Source organism: Symphalangus syndactylus, chromosome X (assembly GCF_028878055.3).
Source record: "Symphalangus syndactylus isolate Jambi chromosome X, NHGRI_mSymSyn1-v2.1_pri, whole genome shotgun sequence".
Classification (NCBI taxonomy): domain Eukaryota; kingdom Metazoa; phylum Chordata; class Mammalia; order Primates; family Hylobatidae; genus Symphalangus; species Symphalangus syndactylus.
Genome location: NC_072447.2, coordinates 24,589,754 through 24,612,064, shown reverse-complemented (window position 1 = coordinate 24,612,064; position 22,311 = coordinate 24,589,754). Strand labels below are relative to the sequence as shown.

General features: G+C 38.6%; 1 protein-coding gene across 8 annotated transcripts in view; it reads left to right on the top strand.

The window, feature by feature from the left end:
- MID1 (midline 1) overlaps positions 1–22,311 on the top strand; it is a 673,077-nt gene that overhangs the window by 573,719 nt on the left and 77,047 nt on the right. For all 8 annotated transcript variants that reach the window (XM_063634953.1, XM_055266923.1, XM_055266925.2 and 5 more), the window contains one exon: positions 13,767–13,862. In XM_063634953.1, coding sequence (XP_063491023.1) covers positions 13,767–13,862 — 96 coding nt within the window. The remainder of the gene's footprint in view (positions 1–13,766; positions 13,863–22,311) is intronic.

Genomic DNA, 22,311 nt, shown 5'->3' with positions numbered 1-22,311 from the left:
CTAGATTCTACAGAAAAGATGAGACTTTGCAATTTGTAATTGTTATAACTGGCAAGTCTCCTTCCACTTCTGAGTATCGGACAGTTTTCTCTCACTGGATTAAAAGCAAATGGCTTGGTTTTTAAAAGTTTTTGAAAGTATCATTTATCATTTGACTTCTGCTTTAGCAACACATTGTATATGTAAACTCAAATATAGTTCAGGGAACTGAGAGCTAGTTCACTTCCAAAATACAGTGACCCATAAATTGTCTTTAGTCATGTATAAACAAATGAATGCTATTGGGAAAATGCCTTAGTAAATATTTTTTGTAGAACACAGCAAATTAAATCACTTTCCAGAAAATCTTTTTTTTTTTTTTTTTTTTTTTTTCAGGCAGGTGGCCATCAATCAAAGAAGCAGAATACTAGGTGTGGTTTTCTTTGTTTTTGTTTTGTTTTGTTTTGTTTGAGGCAGTGTCTCCCTCTGTCGCCCAGGCTGGAGTGCAGTGGCACGATCGTGGCTCACTGCAGCCTCGACCTACTCAGGCGATCCTCCTGCCTCAGCCTCTGGAGTTGCTGGGACTACAGGTGCATGCCACCACGCCCAGCTAATTTTTAATTTTTTTTTTTTTTTTTGAGACAGGGTCTCCCTATGTTGCCCAGGCTGGTCTCAAACTCCTGGATTCAAGTGATCCTCCAGCCTTGGCCTCCCAAAGTGCTGGGACAGGTGTGTGTCACCATGCCCAGCCTCAGAATACTTTATTACTTTGGTTTCCAAATATTGGGAATATTTTGCAATTTACCTTTTAGACTACACAAGGCTTCAGGGCAATGCTCTTGCCTGAGTTGACCTTTGAAAGTGAGTAGAGCAGTAAATCTATTCTTTTGTCATCAGATTTTTTTTAATGTTTTTCCTAAATATTTAAGTTAATGTGTTAAAATATTGTTGAATGATAAACATCTGTAGTACACTTCTGTTGTGTTTCTGGTGAAAGTAACTACTGTTAAGATCAACAGACCAAATTTGTATACAAATGCTTTGGCAAATTAGAAATTGAAGTGACCATTCAGTAGTTCTTTTTAGGCACTGGGAATACTCGAATGCAAGAAAGCATTCCCTTATATTTTCAAGTATAAAAAGTCCTCTAAATTCCTTAACAGCAACAATCAGTGTTTCCCTGCTAAGCACTGTTTTAATAAAGTTCCTGAGATTTTCTATGATACAATCACATAAATTTATACTTCTACATACATCTATATATAATTTTATTCCTGTACTTGTTATATGCATATAAGCTGAATTACAAATATATTTTCATTCTGAATAAATCCTAAAGTATAAAAGTAGTAAATTGAATAAATTATTGATTTTCCTTCACTGTATCACAGAACCTGTTTCTCCATTTTGAGCAATGGTTCTCGAACTTGGATGCACGTTGGAATCTCCTGGGTAGCTTTCACAAATCCTACTCCCTGGACCTCACTCAGGCGAAGTTATTTATACTCTCTGGTTGGGAAGGGTGGATAGATCCAGGTGATTGCCATGTGTAGGCCAGAATGGGAACTACTCCCCTAGTTAGACACTCCTCATCTTCTTTCCTTCCATGATTTCCACATTTCTTTCAACTCAATCAAAATCATCTTGAATAGACAAAGGCAGTGTCGGTCCTACTAAAGGTTGAGGAAATGGCTGAGTAAAGATGATGAAGTCAGGGACAAAGGATGCAATGAATTTTAAGAATTTGAGATTCAAACTTCAAAACTTAGGCAAGGGTCTGTTTTTGAAGGTTCAGAGCTGAAAAACAATGGCATGCTTTCATATACTTCTTTGATTCTGTAGGATGTCCCAAATGGGGAATTCTCTTACATAATATTGATTTTGTAAATTCCTAACAGATCATACCCACTTTGGATGGAATGGAATTTTAATCTATTTTTTGAGCCAAAGAGTGTAACCTCCCTTGGCCTTAAATATTTTTTTGTACCACACATATGGGGATATGAGTATTGTGAAAGCTACGAACCTTTCCTGTGAATGCCATAAATTCAAGAACAAAGCTGATCGTGTATTGAATTTTAATAATCATTTTCAGCAGCTGGTCCAGAAAAGGGCATTTTCCTCTAAAACCTAAAAAATTCAGAAGATAAATTCCTATAGAAAAAAGGGAAATCATACTTATCTATTCAAAATTATTAGATCAAAGACTTTCAACTATTTTAGCTTCAAATATGTTTAATATATTCAGTTTAACTGACATGAAGTACCTGCAGAATGTGTGGTGCTGGCTTAGAAAAAGATTTGGTTTTCCCACAGTATCTGAAAAACAAAAATGTATTTTCATCCATCCAAGGCTAAGCATCCACTATGAGACTATTTGACATTCAGGTCTGGTAAAAATGTTTGATGGTATCAGTTAAAACCCTGTTGAAGTAGGAAGACCAGAACATGTTCATTAGTGAGTATCTGGCAATGTTATCATCTGCTTAGGTTGGAAGAAAGGGGATAAGATCAAAATTATTCAATCCCTGAGTGATGGAGGAAGTAAAGCTTGAAGGGGCCTATACAGACAACATGTATGACATCCATCAATATCAGGGGATTTTATAGACATTAATTATCCAGTGCTCTACACCCTCCCTGCCTGCCTTTTAAGGTGTATTTTATGAATGAGGAAAAAAAAAAAGACCAGGAAAATAGAATTGAGGGAGATAGCAATCAATGAGTAATTCAATATCCAGTCGGCACTTAAAACTCAATGCTTTATATATTTATTTGCAGAGTGGTGGGAACTAACTAATCCTCGTGCTGTGCCTTCCTTACTCACTTTTGACCATGTTTTTGCCATAGCAACCTTGATCCAATTGAAGATTGTCATTTCTTACTCTTCCTCAGTTTGAAGCTCCTGCTTTCCTGGACAAAAGACACAAATAAAACAGGAATTTATTCAATCATTGCGTTTTATCCATAATTTAAGGCATCTTACCTATAATTTTTTTTCTGAGTTAAAATTTATTTTGGTGGTTAACAAAAAGAGTCTTTAGAATTTTGAGTACCTGAAGGATTGGAATTTGAGGCATCCTCCTACACTCCCATAGTAGGTGTTGAAAATGTTAAGTTAATTGAATTTTATTGAAATTTTAAAATGGCTTGGAGCAACAGAAAAAAAATGTTATGTATAAATTAATTAAAAAGTATTTGGACTTTTTTTTTTTTTTTTTACCATCCACATGGATAGAAGGGATTTCTTTTCTTTCTTTCTTTCTTTCTTTCTTTCTTTCTTTCTTTCTTTCTTTCTTTCTTTGTTTCATTATTAAAAAGAGAAGGTTGTTTTTTAAATAAGGAAAACAATTTTCTGCAAATGGCCAGATAGCAGATATTTTGGTCTTTGTAGGTACAAGTCCTCAACTTTCTCATTGTACTGTGAAAGCAACAGTAAACAATACTTTATGGCTACAGAAATGTGAGTTTTGTATACTTTTCATGTGTCACAAAATGTTATTCTTTTTATTTAAAAAAAATTATTTAAAAATGCAAAAATAAGGGCGGGCACGGTGGCTCACACCTGTAATCCCAGCACTTTGGGAGGCCGAGGCGGGTGGATCACCTGTGGTTGGGAATTCGAGACCAGCCTGAGCAACATGGAGAAACCCCTTCTCTGCTAAAAAATACGAAAATTTGCTGGGCATGGTGGCACATGCCTGTAATCCCAGCTACTTGGGAGGCTGAGGCAGAAAAATCGCTTGAACCCAGGAGGCGGAGGTTGCAGTGAGCCGAGATCGCCGCATTGCACTCCAGCCTGGGCAACAAGAGCGAAACTCTGTCTCAAAAAAAAAAAAAAAAAAAACCATTCTTAGCTAGCAAGCCACACAAAAACAGGCAGCAGGCAAGATTTGACCAGTGGACCAACCATAGTTTGCTAACCTCTGGTTTAGGACATTGAATATCTTCCTGATTTGAAAGTTTTCACTTGAGCAAAAATAATTAACTACTATTAGTTTGTTTTACAATATTCTCCTCACCATGTAATTCTTAACTGGCAAGTAGATTGCCCCTTTTGTTTTATTTATTTATTTATTTATTTATTTATTTATTTATTTATTTATTTTAAGAGACAGGGCCTCTTTCTGTCCCCCAGGCTGGAGTCCAGTGGTGCAATCATAACTCACTGAAGTGTTGAACTCCCAGGCTCAAGCAATCCTCCCTCCTCAGCCTCCTGAGTAACTGGGATTACAGATGTGCACCAGCTGTAGTCTACAAATTTAACCTGTACCCAATCCTTGGCTTAATATTAATTTTTAATTTTTAAAAACGTTTTTGTAGAGATGGGGGTCTCACTATGTTGCCCAGGCTGGTCTTGAACTCCTGATTTAAAGCAATCCTCCCACCTTGGTATCCCAAAGTGTTGGGATTACAGGCATGAACCACAGTGCCCTGCCTGTTGCCTCTTTTGATATTGCTATGGCAGCCCAGAGTACTGTGTTGAGAAGGATTCAGAAGTTGAACAGGGGCAAATGAGCAGAGAGGGCAGCCAGAGAGTTGCCCAATTGGACCATCCACAGCTCTTCTAGCTGTGTTATAGTCTTACAAAATGCTTCCTTTATGTCCTGCTGATAAAAGTTATAGACTTATTCTTAGAAGCATTTTTCTGCAGGCATAAATTTTGCAACTGAGATCATTGTTTTTAAGTTAGAGAATTTGAAAGGATTCTAGTAATACAGCTTCATGTGATATCCATTCTCAAAACCAACAAATGTATTTATTGGTCATTTGCTCACCTCTCTTATTATAGGCAGAAATGGGGCTGGGGAGGAGGAGTGAATAAAAAAGGCCATTCACATCTCTAATACCTGGAAATAACTAGTCGTCTTTGGATCTGCTAAAATTATAACTAAATGAATAGGACTATACTAAGATATCTATTTATCTCCATTAAAATAAAAGCTCTTCTAGACCATACACAGTATTTAAAAGTTGTTCTCTGTATGTTATTGACTACCAGGTTAGAAAAATAAACACTGAACTCCTAATGATGGAATTTATAAATATATGGAACAGATTATGTGGTGTTAATATAGAAATTTCAAATAAAACCTGACAAGGTAAATACTGTATCACATATCAAAATGACTTAAATTGTAGTCCATGGAATACTAGACTTAAATTTATATGCAGATTGTATTTTATTAGGTTTTTGAAGTTCCCTCGGCGGCCTGTCTTGCCAGGGCATTTGGAAATGGTAGCTATTATAACCAATGAAAAAAATGCATTAAAAAATTAAAACAACCTAAATTACATGTATTTGCGGTCTGTCGAGTCGAACCTGAAGATAGTCTCAGATTCCTGCAGTGTAATTAAAACATCTTTAAAATTTGGTTACATATAAAGAATTTATGCTTTTATACAAGTGGCATGTGTTAATATAGGTGTGTTTTCATATTAACTATTGTGATTAAAGTTCCTTAGAAGAAATGTATGGGTTGTGGCACTTGACGTGTCCATATCCTGATCACGCTGGAGTGGTGGTGCTGGGTGCCAGAGGGCTCCGAACACAGTTGCTGAATGTCACTCTGAATATTATGGAATGAAACAAGCCAGATCTGTGTTTGCCTTGAAAGGTATCCAGACCTAATATTATACTTTAAAGACATTCTGAAGTATTGACTTCGGAATAAGAACAAGCATTCTTTAAGTCCTGGGCAAACCCAAAAGGAATTACTGAAATCTCCTGTTTCAAGCATACATTTTAATAGTAGTGCTCAATGACAAGTCATTAATTCCCTGCAACCTGACTCTTAGGTTCAGGTCTCCGAAGGCTAAAATTAGGGGCATTTGTCTGCTTCCCTTGCTATTTGATTGGGTATCACTGTCTGTAGAAGTACAAAGCTCATCTGTTAAGTTGGATTTACTATTCTCTGCTGGTGTCCCTATCCATGCCTAAAGGCTCATATTCAGATTGGTGTAAAATCAGCTGTCCCAACATGAATTGTTCAATTATCAGCTCAAATAAGCCTTACTAAAAACTACCTAACATGAAGGAGGTTGACTGTGGCTCTGTGAAGATGCATCCAAAATGTGTGCATTAAAAATAAAACTGGTAAGAAAAATTAATCACCCTTTTTCCATAAAGTAGGTAAGGAAGCCTCATTCTTTAAGCAACACGTTTGATAACTTTGCCTTCCACAAATGTGACCTATACCCAATCCTTGGCTTCATATTAAGAAGCTAAATCTGCCCACTGGTATCCTTGCCTTTTATAAGGACCATTTTGAATTATTTGTATTTCTTTTTTTTGGTGGTAGTGGTGGGAGAGTAGTATTGAATGCCACCAAGTCGTAACACATTTACTAAAACCTCACAGAATAAGAGCACTATGAAAATATCACTTGGGGAAAAGGTAATGAATTAAGGCTGGGAGCAACTTGACTTTGGGTTTAGATGGAACTTGAAGTTGATGTGTTAGTGATAATTGCTATATCATCTTTCTATTTTTATAAATCCTGGTTTGTAAAAATTTGTTTGATAATGTTATATTTGCCTTCACAGGAATCCTGTGGTCTGGACAGTGTTATATAACATTCCTCAAAAATTCTTCTAAACTCTCAAGGCCCTCTTCTTGGGGTCAGACTCAATGGTACCAATGAGAAAAGCCTGAAAGCGTGGAAGACTTCTTTCTATTGTTTAGCAAAGCTGAGAGAAGACATTGTCTCAACAATCTATACTAGTTGTTAAATTAACTAATTAGTTGATTTACTACATTGGATTTCAGAAGGGTTGTGCAATGAATATTCAGTTTTCCATGCTAATTGGAAATATCATTGAATATTTAAGTGTGTACAGTGGGAAGGGACTAAGCAATGATGGGTATACAGCAAGTACTCAATACATACTATCACTTTATTATACTCTCTTTTTGCTGGTAGAATTTTCTGCTATGCACATGCATTCCAGGCGAAGGGACGAGACTGCGCCCAGGCTCAGACCCAGAAACAAGCCTGGATCCATAAAACAGCTTGTTCACAATGGCAGGAGCACAGCACAGGAGTGGGGAAAGTAGAGGAAAAGAGGTATGAGTAATACCGTGAAAGGAAAGGGAGTTACCCATTCAAACTAACAGATGAGAAGAGCTTCATGGACGAGATGACAACAAATAGTAGCATTAGCATTAATTGAGATTTAGGACATTGCACATTTTAGAAATATGTACACTTAGTCTAAAACAGGGACCCGCAGTCCAGATGGGAATTCTGACAATAATCACGTCATGAGAAAGCTGAGCAAATTGGAATCAGTGTTTTTGGAAAATGTAATCTTAGGGGGAAATATATTCTTGTAGCTATGTACTACTAAATTGAAAATCTACAGAAGAAATAATTTATGCAGTGTGTGGGCATGCTTTTAATTTGGTGGTGGTTTAAATATTTTATTAACTGTATGGGCATGCTTTTAATTTGGTTGTGGTGTGAGTGTTACAAATTAAGCTTTTTTTTAAAATCAGTCTAAACTCTAAACTTGAAAAACAAGTTTTTTATTTTATTTAACCAGCACCGATACAACACATCGTGAGCCAGGTGCTCTTCCTAGGGCTTGCACGTATCTCCTCCTCTAATAATCTTGACAGCCCCATGAGGAAACTGAGGCACAGAGGTTAAGAACTTGTTGAAGGTCTCAGAGCTAGGACTTCAAACCAGGCAGACTGGCACCAGGTTCTGTGTACTTAACCATTATGCTCCTTAAATTAGAATATCTACGAGGCAAAATGCTGTTTAATTTTCTTCAGATTATTGTGGGTTCTGTCAAGCTAAGCTCTCTGGCCATAAGTGAAAGTGCTCTTAGCATCTTGTAGAGAAAGAATTCTTCCTAGAGGTTCATTGAGTGGCATCTATTTCAGACTTACACAAAAAGTTTGGGACAAATGTTAGTGTTTAACAGAAGCAGATGTTTATCAGTGGCCCAGACAATATTATCATTTTGATTTTTACCTTCTAGACTGGGGGCGTGGCAAACAACAGTTGTGGGTCAAATCTCACTCACCACTTGTTTTGGTAAATAAAGTTTCATTGAACACAGTCCTACCCACTCATTTACATGTTATCTATGGCTGCTTTCATGCTAAAACAGCAGCAGAATTGAGTCATTGTGTCCAAGAACATATGGCCAATAAAGCCTAAAATATTTACTACATGATCTTTTATAGCAAGTTTGCCACCCCCTGTTCTAGGCCAGATGTAGCTCCCAAGTGTTTGAAATGGGGCTGGTTGGAGTTGAGATGTGTCATAAGTGTAAAACATACCAGATTCCAAAGACTTAGTAAAAAGAAAGAAAAAAATGTAAAATATCTCATCAGTTTTCAAATATTGATTGCAGGTGGAAATGACAATTTTACTAAAATTAACTTTTCTTGGTTCTATTTTTTTAATGTGACTACTAGAAAAATTTGAAATGTGACTCACATTTGTGGCTCACATTAGGTTTCTATTGATACTGCTGATCTACAGCCTGGAATTTGGAGGATATGTAACCTCTAGAAAAAGCAGAAAGAGGAAAGATGGGGGAAGAGAGAAAACCTGCTGTATTTGCAAATGTCTTTCTAAAGCAATAAAATATTTTCTGATTTGGCTCTTCTTCACAGAAAGGCATACGCAAAAATGGGTTAGGTGGTCTATGGAGATGATCGTAGATGAGTTCTCCCAGAAGCAGACTGTGACTCAGAATTTGAATTGGGAGGTGATCCAGGAAGCACCTGGAGGGAGAGGGGATGCAAACAGGGAAGAGAATGAAGAGGAAAGAGGGTTAATGAGCAGGTTGTTGCTGTGGACCCACGTGCTGCCTCCCCCTTGTAGACAGAGGCTCAGAGTGGTTCCACCCAGGAGGTGAAAAAGCTGGGCTGCGTATCCACCAACTGCCAGTAATTGCCACTTCAGGGCTGCTCCTAGGAGCATCAGCTTCTTCTTACTCTCCCCAGCACCTGCCTTGCCTGAAGCCGGGTAAGGCCCTGGGGTGAAAAGGCACAGGTGCTTGCAGGAAAAAGCCATGAGCAAGCTGGAGAATGGTGCCTGCCAGAGGCACAGGGTTGGGCCCTTCTAGTGTCTGGAACTGTGTCCAAACTAAATGTTCCATCTTACAATTCATAATTTCAACAGACATTCATGTAGTTCTCTGATGAGTGCGTTCATTTTCTCATTTGATCTTAACAGTAGTATAGATAGGTAGATTTATCATTATCCATACATTATGGATGGGAAAACTGAGCCCAAGACACATCCAGTCATTTGCCCAAGAGAGTCCAGCTGGGATGGTAGCCCCAGTCTCCTCCCTCTGCATATGTGGTCACTCATGCCTGACTCCTTGGATTTGTACAAAACTTGGCTTGAGTAAGGAGATGTCAATATATTGATGTTTTCAAGGTGAGAACAGGGAACTAAAACCAATTTTTCTTGTGCTCTGTAGAATTTTTTTAGATATCCATAGGGCAGTGTAGAAACTGATATCTGCTTAATCCCATGACTTTTATATGGAAAAGTATGATCTCTGTTTTGCACAAATCACAGTCAAAATCAAGAGATTATGGAGCCTGCTGACCACTACCACACAGGATGTTAGTGATAGAGTTAATTTCCAGAAAATCTTCAGAGAAGTCCCTGTAGTGGAAGCTTATGGGTGCATGGCTCATTAAGGACTGGATTTTGTTATCTTCCCATTACCCAGGTTCCCTTCAAAAGTTTTGTCAGCCCCTTTGGTACCACTTGGAAACAAGTCTCTCTCCCAGCTTAATTTCCCTTTATTATGCTTCTAACTGACTCGGTAATTCTTTGCAGACTTCAGTAACACTTGTACTATTTAAATTTGAATAACCCCAAAGGATCTGGATAGGTCAATGTGTTTAAACCACAGGCTTTAGTCTATGTATTAGTTGATTAAAAACAGATTTGATGCATGATGTATACTTAATAAAGGGAGGGGGAAGCAAGCAGATGTTTGTAAAATCTCAATGTGTTGGATTGCATTTCTTTGGCCCTCTTTTGCTGACTAGCTTTAGAAAAGTCATACTTATGACAATTGAACTGTAAACAGTTAGATGATGTGTTTCCCTAGAAATTTCCTGCTGTGAAGGGTCAGCCAAAAAGAAAAGTATCCCCTAGTATTAACATACCAAAAAAGTTGACAAATATACCTTATAATAGTTATGTCTATATCAAGGACATTGAAGAATGGGATGCTTCAAAATCATTGTCTAGTCTCTGACCATAAAGCGATTAGCAGTTGCGATTCATTTAATCCAAACAATAAAAAAAAACCTTTGGCTTTTGTTGTTGTTGTTAAAAGCAAGTTTTTCTTTGATGCAAGCATAAGATCAAGTTGTACATAAATCACTGTGTCTAGTTCATTCTCTGACTCTTCAGCCTCTTGTATCCCATTCTTTAAGTGAAAAAGTTATTTTTCCCCTTTAAAATTGTCATATTTGAAATGTTTTGAGTGTTTCCAAGACAGAATTGAAGGTTTCTTGTTGGTTTTCCAGTCCAGATGAAATGTGCACAAAGCCTTCCTCTGAATTTTGAACACATGAGAATTACAGATAAAATATTTTAAAATGTATTTTAATGAATACATAACCAAGCGTAAACATATATGGAAAGCCTCCAAGGACCGGAAATGAAAGAAAGTGTGAGGGAAGACTGACACTGGGCTACTCCCAAGAAGTGGAGATGACATGGGGCAATGGTGACTTCAGTGGACACATAGGGAAGTAAACATTACATGTGGCAAGAGCCTTGTACACCTGGAGGCCAAGACCCCCATGCATAGACTGGACTCAAAGGGAACCTGACATCTTCTCTGGAATTGAAGCCAGACACAGAACTCTCATGGAAGGAAGCAGAGGCACTGAGTCAAACTAGGATCTGTGCCTCTGTTGCACACGAGTGCCTTGTGGGAGCGTCCTCTTTGGGAAAACAACCTCATACCCTAACCTCAGAATATGCTTCTCATCTGGCTGGGCTATGTCAATCCCCAAATCACAGCACAGGGAACAAAGTTTACATTGTATGAGCTGTCAGACAAAAATTACAGGACAAAGATAAAATCAGATCCTTGAGAAATATTCAACAGGCAAAGGGAAATACAGAATTGCCTTTTCTCAAAAGAGCTTAAGAATAAGTAAGTTTAGTTGTCTTGAGATTATGGAGAAGAGAATTGTGTTTTTGTAATAGGAACAGACAGAAATTCAATAAGAAAAGGGAGATGTGATAAAGAACCTACTAGAAATGAAAATGCATTCATTAAAAAATTTTAAAAACAGTCAATAGGATAAAACCAGATTAATAAGTTTAACTTGTTTTAAAAATAACCAGAAAGTTCTGCTTTTGACATATGCATTTTAAGCCTTAGATAAAAGTGGTTCTTTTCCTTAATATACTTTTCTATTTTATTTATTTATTTTATTTTTTTTTGAGACGGAGTCTCGCTCTGTCACCCAGGCTGGAGTGCAGTGGCGCGATCTCGGCTCACTGCAAGCTCCGCCTCCCAGGTTCACGCCATTCTCCTGCCTCAGCCTCTCCGAGTAGCTGGGACTACAGGCGCCTGCCACCACGCCCGGCAAATTTTTCTGTATTTTTTTAGTAGAGACGGGGTTTCACCGTGGTCTCGATCTCCTGACCTCGTGATCCGCCCACCTCGGCCTCCCAAAGTGCTGAGATTACAAGCGTGAGCCACCGCACCCGGCCTAATATACTTTTCTAAATAAAAAATTTAGGGAAGTAGAATGAGATAAAATTTTCATAAATTTTACAGCATAATGAAATATTAACACCTTTATGAACTTGTTAGTTTTCAAAATCCCTCAAACTCTTTCTAAATCCTCTTTCTCAGATGGCATTATAAATTTGAGGTCTGTTTTCTTTTCCATGAAATGTCCTGTTGTTCCATATCTTTGCCATACTTGTGGAACTGTCTAGATGCTAAAACACACTTTCCCTAATCTTTTGCCCTCTCAGCCTCTCTGATGTTGGCATACGACATTGTTCTATTCCCTGCCCATGGAAGATTCTTCCACATGCTCACTTCTTTCTTTCCAAGAAGTTTCCACTGTTGTGCAACAAAAAACCCCTGGACATCCTTCAAGCCTCAGCTGCAAGACTTGGCCCTCTTGGAAACCTTTAACCGGCAGCCATCAACTCTTGCCCTTCTCTTGTTTGCAGCATCTTTCTCCCAGTTTGTACAGTCATCTATTTCCTTGTGGACAGGGAGTAGATGTTAATATTTTTATTTGATTTCCCCACTGTCTCTTTCAGAGTCTGGCATATTGTAGAAGCTTCATAAGTACTTGTTGTGTGAACACATAAGTAAATGAATGAATGGTAGGAACACATAAGTAAATGAATGAATGGTAGGAACACATAAGTAAATGAATGAATGGTAGGAACACATAAGTAAATGAATGAATTGTGTAAATCAAGCTTGTCCAACACGTGGCCTGCAAGGCCACCTGCAGCCCAGAAGCACTTTGAATGCAGCCCAACACAAATTCATAAACTTTCTTAAAACATTATGAGATTGTTTTGTGATTTTTTTTTTTTAGCTCATTAGCTGTCATTAGTGTTAGTTATTTTATGTGTGGCCCAAGACAGTTCTTCTTCCAGCGTGGCCCAGGGAAGCCAAAAGATTGGACACCCCTGGCAATCAAGAGCATGTGAATGAGAAGGAACAGAGAAATCTTAGTGAGTCTTACCCAGAACAGAGAGTTATTGTGTTTGAAAATAGGATTAAATAGTCATTCCAGAGAACTTTAAGTTTGATGCTCTAAAGGAATAGGGAATAATTCTAGAGTCTTATGCGGGATAATGAGTGGTAAATATAGTGTTCAAAGAAATTTGATCTGGCATTGATGGACAAAGAATAGAAGCATGAACAATAAAAGGTACAATTGTTTGTTGGTATCCATAAAGGATTAATTTCAGGGTCTCTCATAGATACTAAAATCATGGATGCTCAAGTCCCTGATATAAAATGGCCTGTTATTTGCATATAACCTAATCACGTCCTCCTGCATACTTTAAATCATTTCTAGATAACTTATATTACCTATTACAATGTAAATACTGTGTAAATAGTAGATATATTCTATTGTTTAGGGAATAAGGACAAGAAAAAAGTCTGTACATGTTCAGTACAGATGCAGTCATCCATTTTTTTCCAATATTTTTGATCTGCAATTAGTTGAATCCAGGTATGTGGAACCCAGTGGATACAGAGAGTCAACTCCACTACAACTGACCAAATGTGTGTGTGACGAGGACTTATCATAAATGTCTATAAATGACCTTATTGTCAGCAAGAGCTAAACAATTCAAACCTTCCTCCAAGGGATTAGCCTCAGCCTGCCCATAAAAGGATAAATCTGAAAAATCCAATGGTAGTTGATTTGATGTGGGAATATATTCCTTATATTATTGCCAGCTCTGATTCAAGTAAAGGGATAGAAATCCAATTACCTCCTTTCTCCCTAGGTCGTGACTTAGAGATAACCTATAACTAATTATTCTGTTAAGTATCCCTGAGTTAGTGCAAGAAGCAGAAACAAAAAGAATAAAGTCTGAGTGTGTCTAAAAGGTTCTTTTAAATGCAACTTTTGAAAATCCAGTTTAAATCTATAAATACTTGAAATTATGTTGATTTCACTAAGGTTTCTGAAAAATGTATCAGTTTTTCCTCAGTATGAGTAATTTTGTATATCTGAAGTATAAAAATATGCAGAATAATGTTTTTCCTCTTTTTTCTTTTTTGAACAGCAAAACTTAGAGAGTAACCTCACCAACCTTATTAAGAGGAACACAGAACTGGAGACCCTTTTGGCTAAACTCATCCAAACCTGTCAACATGTTGAAGTGAGTATCTCTGTATTTCTGTATGGTATGTTTCATATGAAAACTGCCAGATCAAGGTTTTGATACCCTCATGCTTTATAATTTTAAAACAAGAATCTTTCTTAAAATTAAATATTTTGCAAAAGCCAAAATAAAAGATGGAGGAAATTAAAAGGAATTAGAACTTCAGAGAATCTCTCCCATCCACGGCTGCTTCCCATTCCCATTACAGCTTTCGCTGATCTAGCATTACATAGCAGTCCTAATGTTGTAGATTTTAATTGCCCTTACAAAGAATAGTCAAAAAAGGTATTGTAGGCCAGGCGTGGTGGCTCATGCCTGTAACCCCAGCACTTTGGGAGGCCGAGGCGGGCAGATCACGAGGTCAGGAGATAGCGACCATCCTGGCTAACACGGCGAAACCCCGTCTCTACTAAAAATATAAAAAATTAGCTGGGCATGGTGGTGGGCACCTGTAGTCCCAGCTACTTGGGAGGCTGAGGCAGGAGAATGGTGTGAACCCAGGAGGTGGAGCTTGCAGTGAGCTGAGATCGCACCATTGCACTTCAGTCTGGGCAACAGATCAAGACTCTGTCTCAAAAAAAAAAAAAAAGATATTGTATTAATGTACTAGGGCTGCCATAACAAATTACCACAAACTGGGAAAGTATAAAACAAGACTAATTTATCCTCTCAGTTTTGGAAGCTAGAAGTCTGAAATCAAGATTTGGGCAGGGCCATGCTCCCTCCAAAGGTTCTAGGGGAGGATCTTTCCTTGCCTCTTCCCATTTTCTGGTAGTTGCAGGCAATTCTTGGAGTTCTTTGGCTTGCAGCTACAGTGCTCTAAACTCTTCCTCCGTTATCACATTCTCCTGCTGTGTCTCGAATTTGTGTCCAAATTTCCTTATTGTTATAAAGAGCCCACCCTACTCCAGCCTTACCTCACTTTAACTTGATTACATCTGTGAAGACTCTATTTTCAGGCCAGGCATGGTGGCTCACACCCTGTAATCCCAGCACTTCAGGAGGCTAAGGCAGGAGGATCGCTTGAGCTCAGGAGACCAGCCTGGGCAACATGGCGAAAACCCATCTCTACTAAAAAATACAAAAAATTGGCCAGGTGTGGGAGAACACACCTGTGGTCCCAGCTACTTGGGAGGCTGAGGTGGGAGGATCACCTAAGCCTGGGAAATCGAGGCTGCAGTGAGCTGAGATTGCACCACTGCATTCCAGCCTAGGCGACAGAGTGAGACCTTGTCTCAAAGAAAAAACAAAGACTCTATTTTCAAATAAGGTCCCATTTACAGGTACCAGGGGTTAGGACTTGAACATACCTTTTTGCAGACACAATTTAACCCACTGCAGGTGTATATTAATGCATCTTAGTTGTCAGATGTGTTTCCATGAAATAAACCACAATTGCAACAACAGCAGAACCTACAATGACTACACTGCATAAGGAAAAAATAGATGCCACTTCCTTTATGTGATTTTCAAAGTCCTCTTGCATCTTCTCCCAAACTGTCTTTTTACCACCCCACCCCATGAACTGAAACTAAACAATTGCCATTCACTACACTTTTAAGCCTTCTGGCCCTTAACCAAGCAGTTCCCTCTGACTGGTAGGCCCATTCCTCTAACCCATGTCTATTTGTCAGAATGCTTCCTGTGTATCCTCCAAGTCCTAAGTCAAGGGGCACTTCAGTTGTGAATGTTTCTCTGGTTCCCTGGTCCAGAGTCATCGCTCCTTTCTCTGAATCACATAACATTTTATGATACCGTGTATGTGATTCAGAGAAAGGAGAGATGTCCCCACCCCAATCTCATGTCGAATTGTAATCCCCAATGCTGGAGGTGGGGCTTGGTGGGAGGTGTTTGGGTCATGGGGGCAGATCCCTCATGGCTTGGTGCTGACTCCATGATAATGAGTGAGTTCTCACAAGATCTGGTTGTTTAAAAGTGTATGACACTCCCCCCGCCACTGCCGCCCGCCCCCCTCCCACACACACTCTCTCTCTTGCTCCTAATTTCGCCATGTGACGTGCCAGTTCTGGCTTTGCCTTCTACCATGTGTAAAAGCTTCCTGAGGCCTCATCAGAAGCCGAGCACATGCCTGGTGCCATGCTTCCTGTACAGCCTGCAGCACCTGTGAACCAATTAAACCCCTTTTCTTTGTAAATTACCCAGTCTCCGGTATTTCTTTATAGCAATGCAAGAATAGTAATAATCTTCTCATGGCTTTATCATTCTTTCATATACCAGTTCCATTTTTCCAACCAGAATGTGAAGTCTTAGAGGATGGGAATCAAATCTAATTTGTCTTTGTATCTCATAGACTCTAATGCAATGATTTTCACACAGTAGGAGCTCAGGGAATTTGTTTTAGATGAATTTGCATGATGACTCTCCAAATGGCAAATTTTGAACACTATTTGAATGCTCGCAAGTTCAGCTCCCCCAAAATATCTAAAGTTGGGGAAGCAAATTATTTTGAGCATGCATTTAAAATTTTTGACACTAACTCCATTTTTGCAGTAAGAGTTCCTTCAAGTCCCTTTGATCGTCTAAGCAGTAATTATAAGTTTATAGCCTCCTATGTGCCTATAACTGTCAGTAGATGCACAGTGTAGCAAGTAATAATGATTACAATATGTTAGAGAACAATGTACACACATAGAACAACATATTTAAAGAATAGTAGAGTAGCCAATCAGGTGCTCAGCTAGTAGAATATTGCATTTATGGATTCTAAGATTAGCATTTTTTTACAGACTAATATTGCTGAAATTGAGCTGCAACTTAAATGAATGGTGAGACAGTTTAATGGGCAACATTTGTTTGTTCCTCCTGGCGCACAAAATATAGATGAGACAGTTGCTGGTATCTTAGATTAGATGGAGTATGGTTTGAGAAGGGGGGATTAAAAGAGAAAAAAATGTGAGTACAATTTTTCTGAAACTTTGTGGAAGAGTCAGGACTTGAGCCAGTTCTTACAGATTTCAAAACTATTATTTTTCGGTACCCTAGGTATTGAGGTGTCCGCTTATTTATGCAACACACTGGTGTTTGTCAGTGATACATTCCTCAGCATAGCAGAAATTAGCAAAGATTGCTTTCAGAAAGATCCTATCAGTGTAAAAGCGTGTCTACTATGCAAACACTGGTGCTTTGGTGGAAGGCTTAAAATACTTTGTGTTTGTAAAGTCTGTGCTTTTACTTACAAGTGCTCCCCTTGTGATCAGAAATGTAAAACTGGTTACTAAGAGAAACACATGAGTTAGCAACTTTTTCCAACTCCAAATTTGTTGTGTTTTCCAAAGACAATATCCAGGGAGATAGAAATTAGGGATGTTCTCATCTCCTACCTAAGCCATCTACTCCAGCTGTTCATCATTTGAGGTGCTGATGGAGGTTATGATAGGTGGAAGAGGGAAAGGCATACAAAAGGAAAGAAAAGGAGGAATTAGAGTAAAACATAGGTGAGAGAGCAGATTAGGATTGTCCAGTGAGCTCATTGGTTTACTTAGTAGACCGTCTTGCTTTAAAAGCTACATGATTGTCAGCGTAGAATCAGTGTTTCATCATGTTGAGATGAAGTTGAGAGTGTGAAGGCAGCAGCAGTGGCAGCAGTTGTGTTGCAGAATCCAGACCTTTTGAACCCTCTGCTTAGACTGGATTCTCTTTTGTCAAGCGTCTTGCCAGAGAACATGTTGAGCCTTGTTGATTAAACAACATTGGAAATAATAGTGAACAAGCATAACGTTTTCATTATTATAGGGTAAAGTTAATATGTATTATATGAATAAATGGATGAACAAAATGGAATAATCTGTGTGCCATATTTTATTTTTATGATATGATGGCATTTGATGTTTAGGACAGTAAGAAAGAATTATTTCTCTTCAGTAAAAAAAAAAAAAAAAAATTACCTGAGCTTTATGGTAAATCTTATAAATGTTTTATGGATTGGGTGATTATTTCATTCAATTTCAGCTAGTTACTCCTTAAAGCATTAATGTCTGGTTTCCATTATGACCTGTTGTGATTTCAGAATAAATGCATTGCTCCTAATGCAATATTATTATGGCTTGAATTTACAAGATGCTATTCATCCTAACATGATGTAAAATTACATTCTAAGATGTTCAGTAATTTCAAATGATAGATAAATTGAAGAAATTTACAAGGAGATTTTAGTTTTAATAGATCAGATATAATTTTAGTTGCAATACAGGCTTTTCAAGTAAAGCTATTACTGAATTGATTGTAGCAGACTTGCAAATAGACACATACATGCCATTAGAAGTAATTCTAAACAAGGAATAAAGAATATTCATTCTTTTCTCTGTTGTTTTTGTATAAATCCTTGGGAATGGAAACACATGTTTATGGGTGAGTAAATTTGGTATTTGGGAAATTTATTCTAGATAAAAATTTAAAAAAATTATGAGTACAAAATAATGATACTTACAGTACCTATTTTTACATTTGTTTTTATTCCTAATTATTAGTATTCTGAAAGTATAATTTTTAAAAGTTGAACACCCAATTCTCATATAATGATTGAATTAGTCCACATCAAAGATTTTTTTAACTTCTTAATGAAGGAACCAGCAAGATGATAAAGCTGCTTCCAAGGAGGATGCCAGAAACGGATACATATAAATGTGGGGAAGGGGGTAGTAGGGGGAAAAGAATGCCAGACTAGCATAGCTAATTTGGATACAAAACTGGTTAGTGACCTACAGGGCAATAAACCTGAAACATTTGGACAAAATAAGTTGCATATTACTGGGTTTCTCTAAGTTAACATCTAACTTTGCAGAGTCTAAGCCCTAACTACTAGTAAATAGAAAGTCAGACTCTGTTACATCCCAATCTGGAGAGTCAGATGACCCTGACTTAGGCTGACTTCATGGAATATGCTCTCTTGGGACTCTGGAAGGGCTCACAGTCTTCTCTTTCTCTTTTTTCCAAGTTTTGGATAATTTTGCTTAACATGACTTTCTGTTCTAGAGACTGTTGGTCTAGGAGCAGTGTTTGCTAAACAAATACTTCTGGGAGGCGATGTACATTTTTGCCTGTGGACAGTTACTTTAATTTGTTACAGTGTCTTTCTAGTTTGTTCATTTTGGTAGTGCGGATGGGGTACCCACTGTGTGTGTGTGTTGCACTGTGTTAGGTGCCAAAGGACCCTGCCCACAGGAAGTTTACTATCTTCACTAAGACAGAAGAGCACTTATAACACAAAATAAAGTAGAAAGCCATAATTACCATAAAGAAGGTGTGGATTATCTACTTCAAACTTTCAGAGAAGCAGGAAATTATTTCTAGCTGGGGACTGGGGAAGGCAGCGCAAGATCTGAGCCTGCCTTCAAGGGTAGGTAACATTTGAGTTTATGGAAGCAGGGGGACAGCACTGCTTGCCAGGCAAATAAAGGCATGGGGATAGAAAGACGGGGAGTGTATGTACAGAAAGCAAGTAGTTCATTCTGGAAAAATGGAAAGTGTGGAAGAAGGAAGGATCTGTAGGAACTAGTTTGGGAGAGATGAGAGCTGGAAAGGCTTTCATATTGCATCTGAATTTGTACTTTGGGTTTTCAAGGTTTAGTGAGGGTTCAAGGAACACATAGACCTGTGTGAGTTTCACAGTGACAACTGGCATTTCTAACTCTTTTCAGGAAATGACATTTTTGGTTATTGAGAAAATAATATGGATATTGTCATGCAAAACAATCTCATGTCCAAGGGAAACCTTCACAGCACTAGGAAACTCCAAAAAGGCCATGGAGTTTGTTAGGCACCAGAATGCTATTCTTTTAAATCAGTGCAGTGGAAAAGAATTTCCTGGTTCACATCCTTGGTTCCTAGATGGTACTTCTTCCCTTTCCTCTTCCTGAAGGTGTCCTTGTATTTGGGTATGAGCATTCCCCGGGAAAATAATTCCCATGCCAGCTGGAGCTAAAAAAACTCACAGCACAGAGGCACCTCCTAATTGTTGTAAATTAAATCAATGAATTCCTTCCCACGACCCATGAGGAAATGCCACATCCTTATAAGTCCACATCTCTTCCCAGGGATTTACCTCTGCTTTTCTTCAGAATGGAAAACAGTTTGAAGGTTCCCCTTCAGCCACCCAACTCTACCCACCCCCGCCACATTGTTTTCATAACTTGTTTTTTAAATGAGGGTAAGCAAATAATGGCTTTTTGATTGTAAGTGCCAAATATTTTTAAAACGGTGGAGAACAGAGAATGGCATGCTGTGGCTCATGCCTGTAATCCCAGCATAGTTTGGGAGGCCAAGGCAGGAGGATTACTTGAGCCCAAGGATTCAATAACAGCCTGGGCAATATAGTGAGACCTCGTCTCTACAAAAAATAAAAAAACTAGATGGGCGTGGTGGTGTGTGCCTGTAATCCCAGTAACAAAGGAGGCCAAGACTGGAGGATTGCTTGAGCCTGGGAGGTCAAGGCTACAGTGACCCATGGAGTGCAACTGCACTCCAGCCTGGGTGACAGAGTGAGACCCTGTCTCTTAAAACACACACACACACACACACACACACACACACGAGAGCAGAGTATGAAGGCCAAGACAGTTTGGGACTCAGGAGGCAAAGACATTGAAAGAGCAACTTCAGGCCAGGCGCAGTGGCTCACGCCTGTAACCCCAGCACTTTGGGAGGCCCAGGTGGGCAGATCCCGAGGTTAGGAGATCGAGACCATCCTGGCTAACACGGTGAAACCCTGTCTCTACTAAAAATACAAAAAATTAGCCGGGCGTGGTGGCAGGCGCCTGTAGTCCCAACTACTCGGGAGGCTGAGGCAGGAGAATGGCGTGAACCCGGGAGGCGGAGCTTGCAGTGAGCTGAGATCGCGCCACTGCACTCCAGCCTGGGGGACAGAGCGAGACTCCTTCTCAAAAAACAAAAACAAAAAAAACAAAAAAAAAAGAAAGAGCAACTTCAGGTAGACTCCTAAGAAATGTTTGTCTAGGACTGTAAAAACTAATGGGTTTTCAACCACTCTGTTTTGTTTTCTTCAGGAGAGAAATAAGGTAGAATGGATGAGTTTGTAGTTACACTAGACAAGTTTGGAGTTAATTATATATGTAGTGAAAGACAAGCTTATGAGAAATGATCAAAATTTGGGTCACCTGCAGAACTTAACTTTTCTAGGTCAGATAAGGACTATATCTCTTCATCACATTCCTCTTCCCATTTTCTTTGAAAAATCAGAAGACATAGTTTATTAGCTAAGCAAACACTTGGAATCACTGATATGTACCAAATTTTCTGCACATTCTGATAATCAAGTTCTTTTACAGCAAATACAACACCTTGACACTTAATAGATGTTCATTTTGGGAATGATAGGTGACTGTGACTCTAAAGGTGATGGCCAAGAACAACTGGGAAAGGGTGGCCAATTGCCATAATGGTTTCAAGAGGATAAAGGCTCAGCAGTCCTTACCATTCTTGCCCAAGGTCATCCTAGAAGGGCATTTTCTAATCCAACATTCCCTTCTAAGTTCCAGCATTGGCCCCTTTGGTTTATCTTGCCTTGTTTGTAATCACTTCTTAAAATTCTTTTTGCCATTATTTTTCTCACTAAGTTTTTAATCTATTTTTGTTGTTGTTTTATTTTAATGGAAAGTTTGCTCTCATACGGCTTTCTCTGAGTTTCTCCAGTGCTAGTTGTCATGTAAAGTGACAAGGTTCTTGTGGAGGAATTAAGGCTGTTTAATTAGATTTCTGCTCAGATGATGAGTTTCGTAAATTGAAAAGGATGAGAGTGAGGTGTTACTTGGGTGATATGTACCTTGTAAGAAATTGTAGAAAATCACTTGGCAAAACAGATGGGAGTCTGTAGAAGACTTTTCCAGTAATTCACCAAGCCCTAAAAGCATTCATTTGTAAACTTTGAAATAATGAAAAATCACTGGGTTAAAAAGAAAGATGAACCATTTGTTTAATTTTGTTGTGCAGTTTTGTAATGCCAAAGCATTCTCTTCCATAGAAAACTTGGGAATGGCTTCATCCGGAGTCATTGGATGAAGACCAGCATGCAAACACCAAACAAGCTATTTGTGTCTTGTGAACGTGTGTCTGATCTTGGATGAAGTATATCCTGCTGGGGGCCGACATGAATGTCCAAAGTTATAATCCATTTTCACTTGCAGATGAGGGTCAGATTCCCACCCGATCTGATCCCCTGTGAGAACGCTTTCAAGGTATAATTAGAGTCAGATTCTGGGCCTAATTAAACCACATCATACAACCCACAGTCAGCTCTGGCTCTCCATGTAATAGGCTCTAGAATTATGATAATGTGATAGTGCAAATATGGTGGCTTTCAGAAACTGGATTATGACGAGCCACTATAATAATGGTTGATTTCCCAAGTTCACGTCTTAGGATTCCCATGACAAAGGAGAAAAGAACTGTTGGTCTGCACAGAAATTTATCA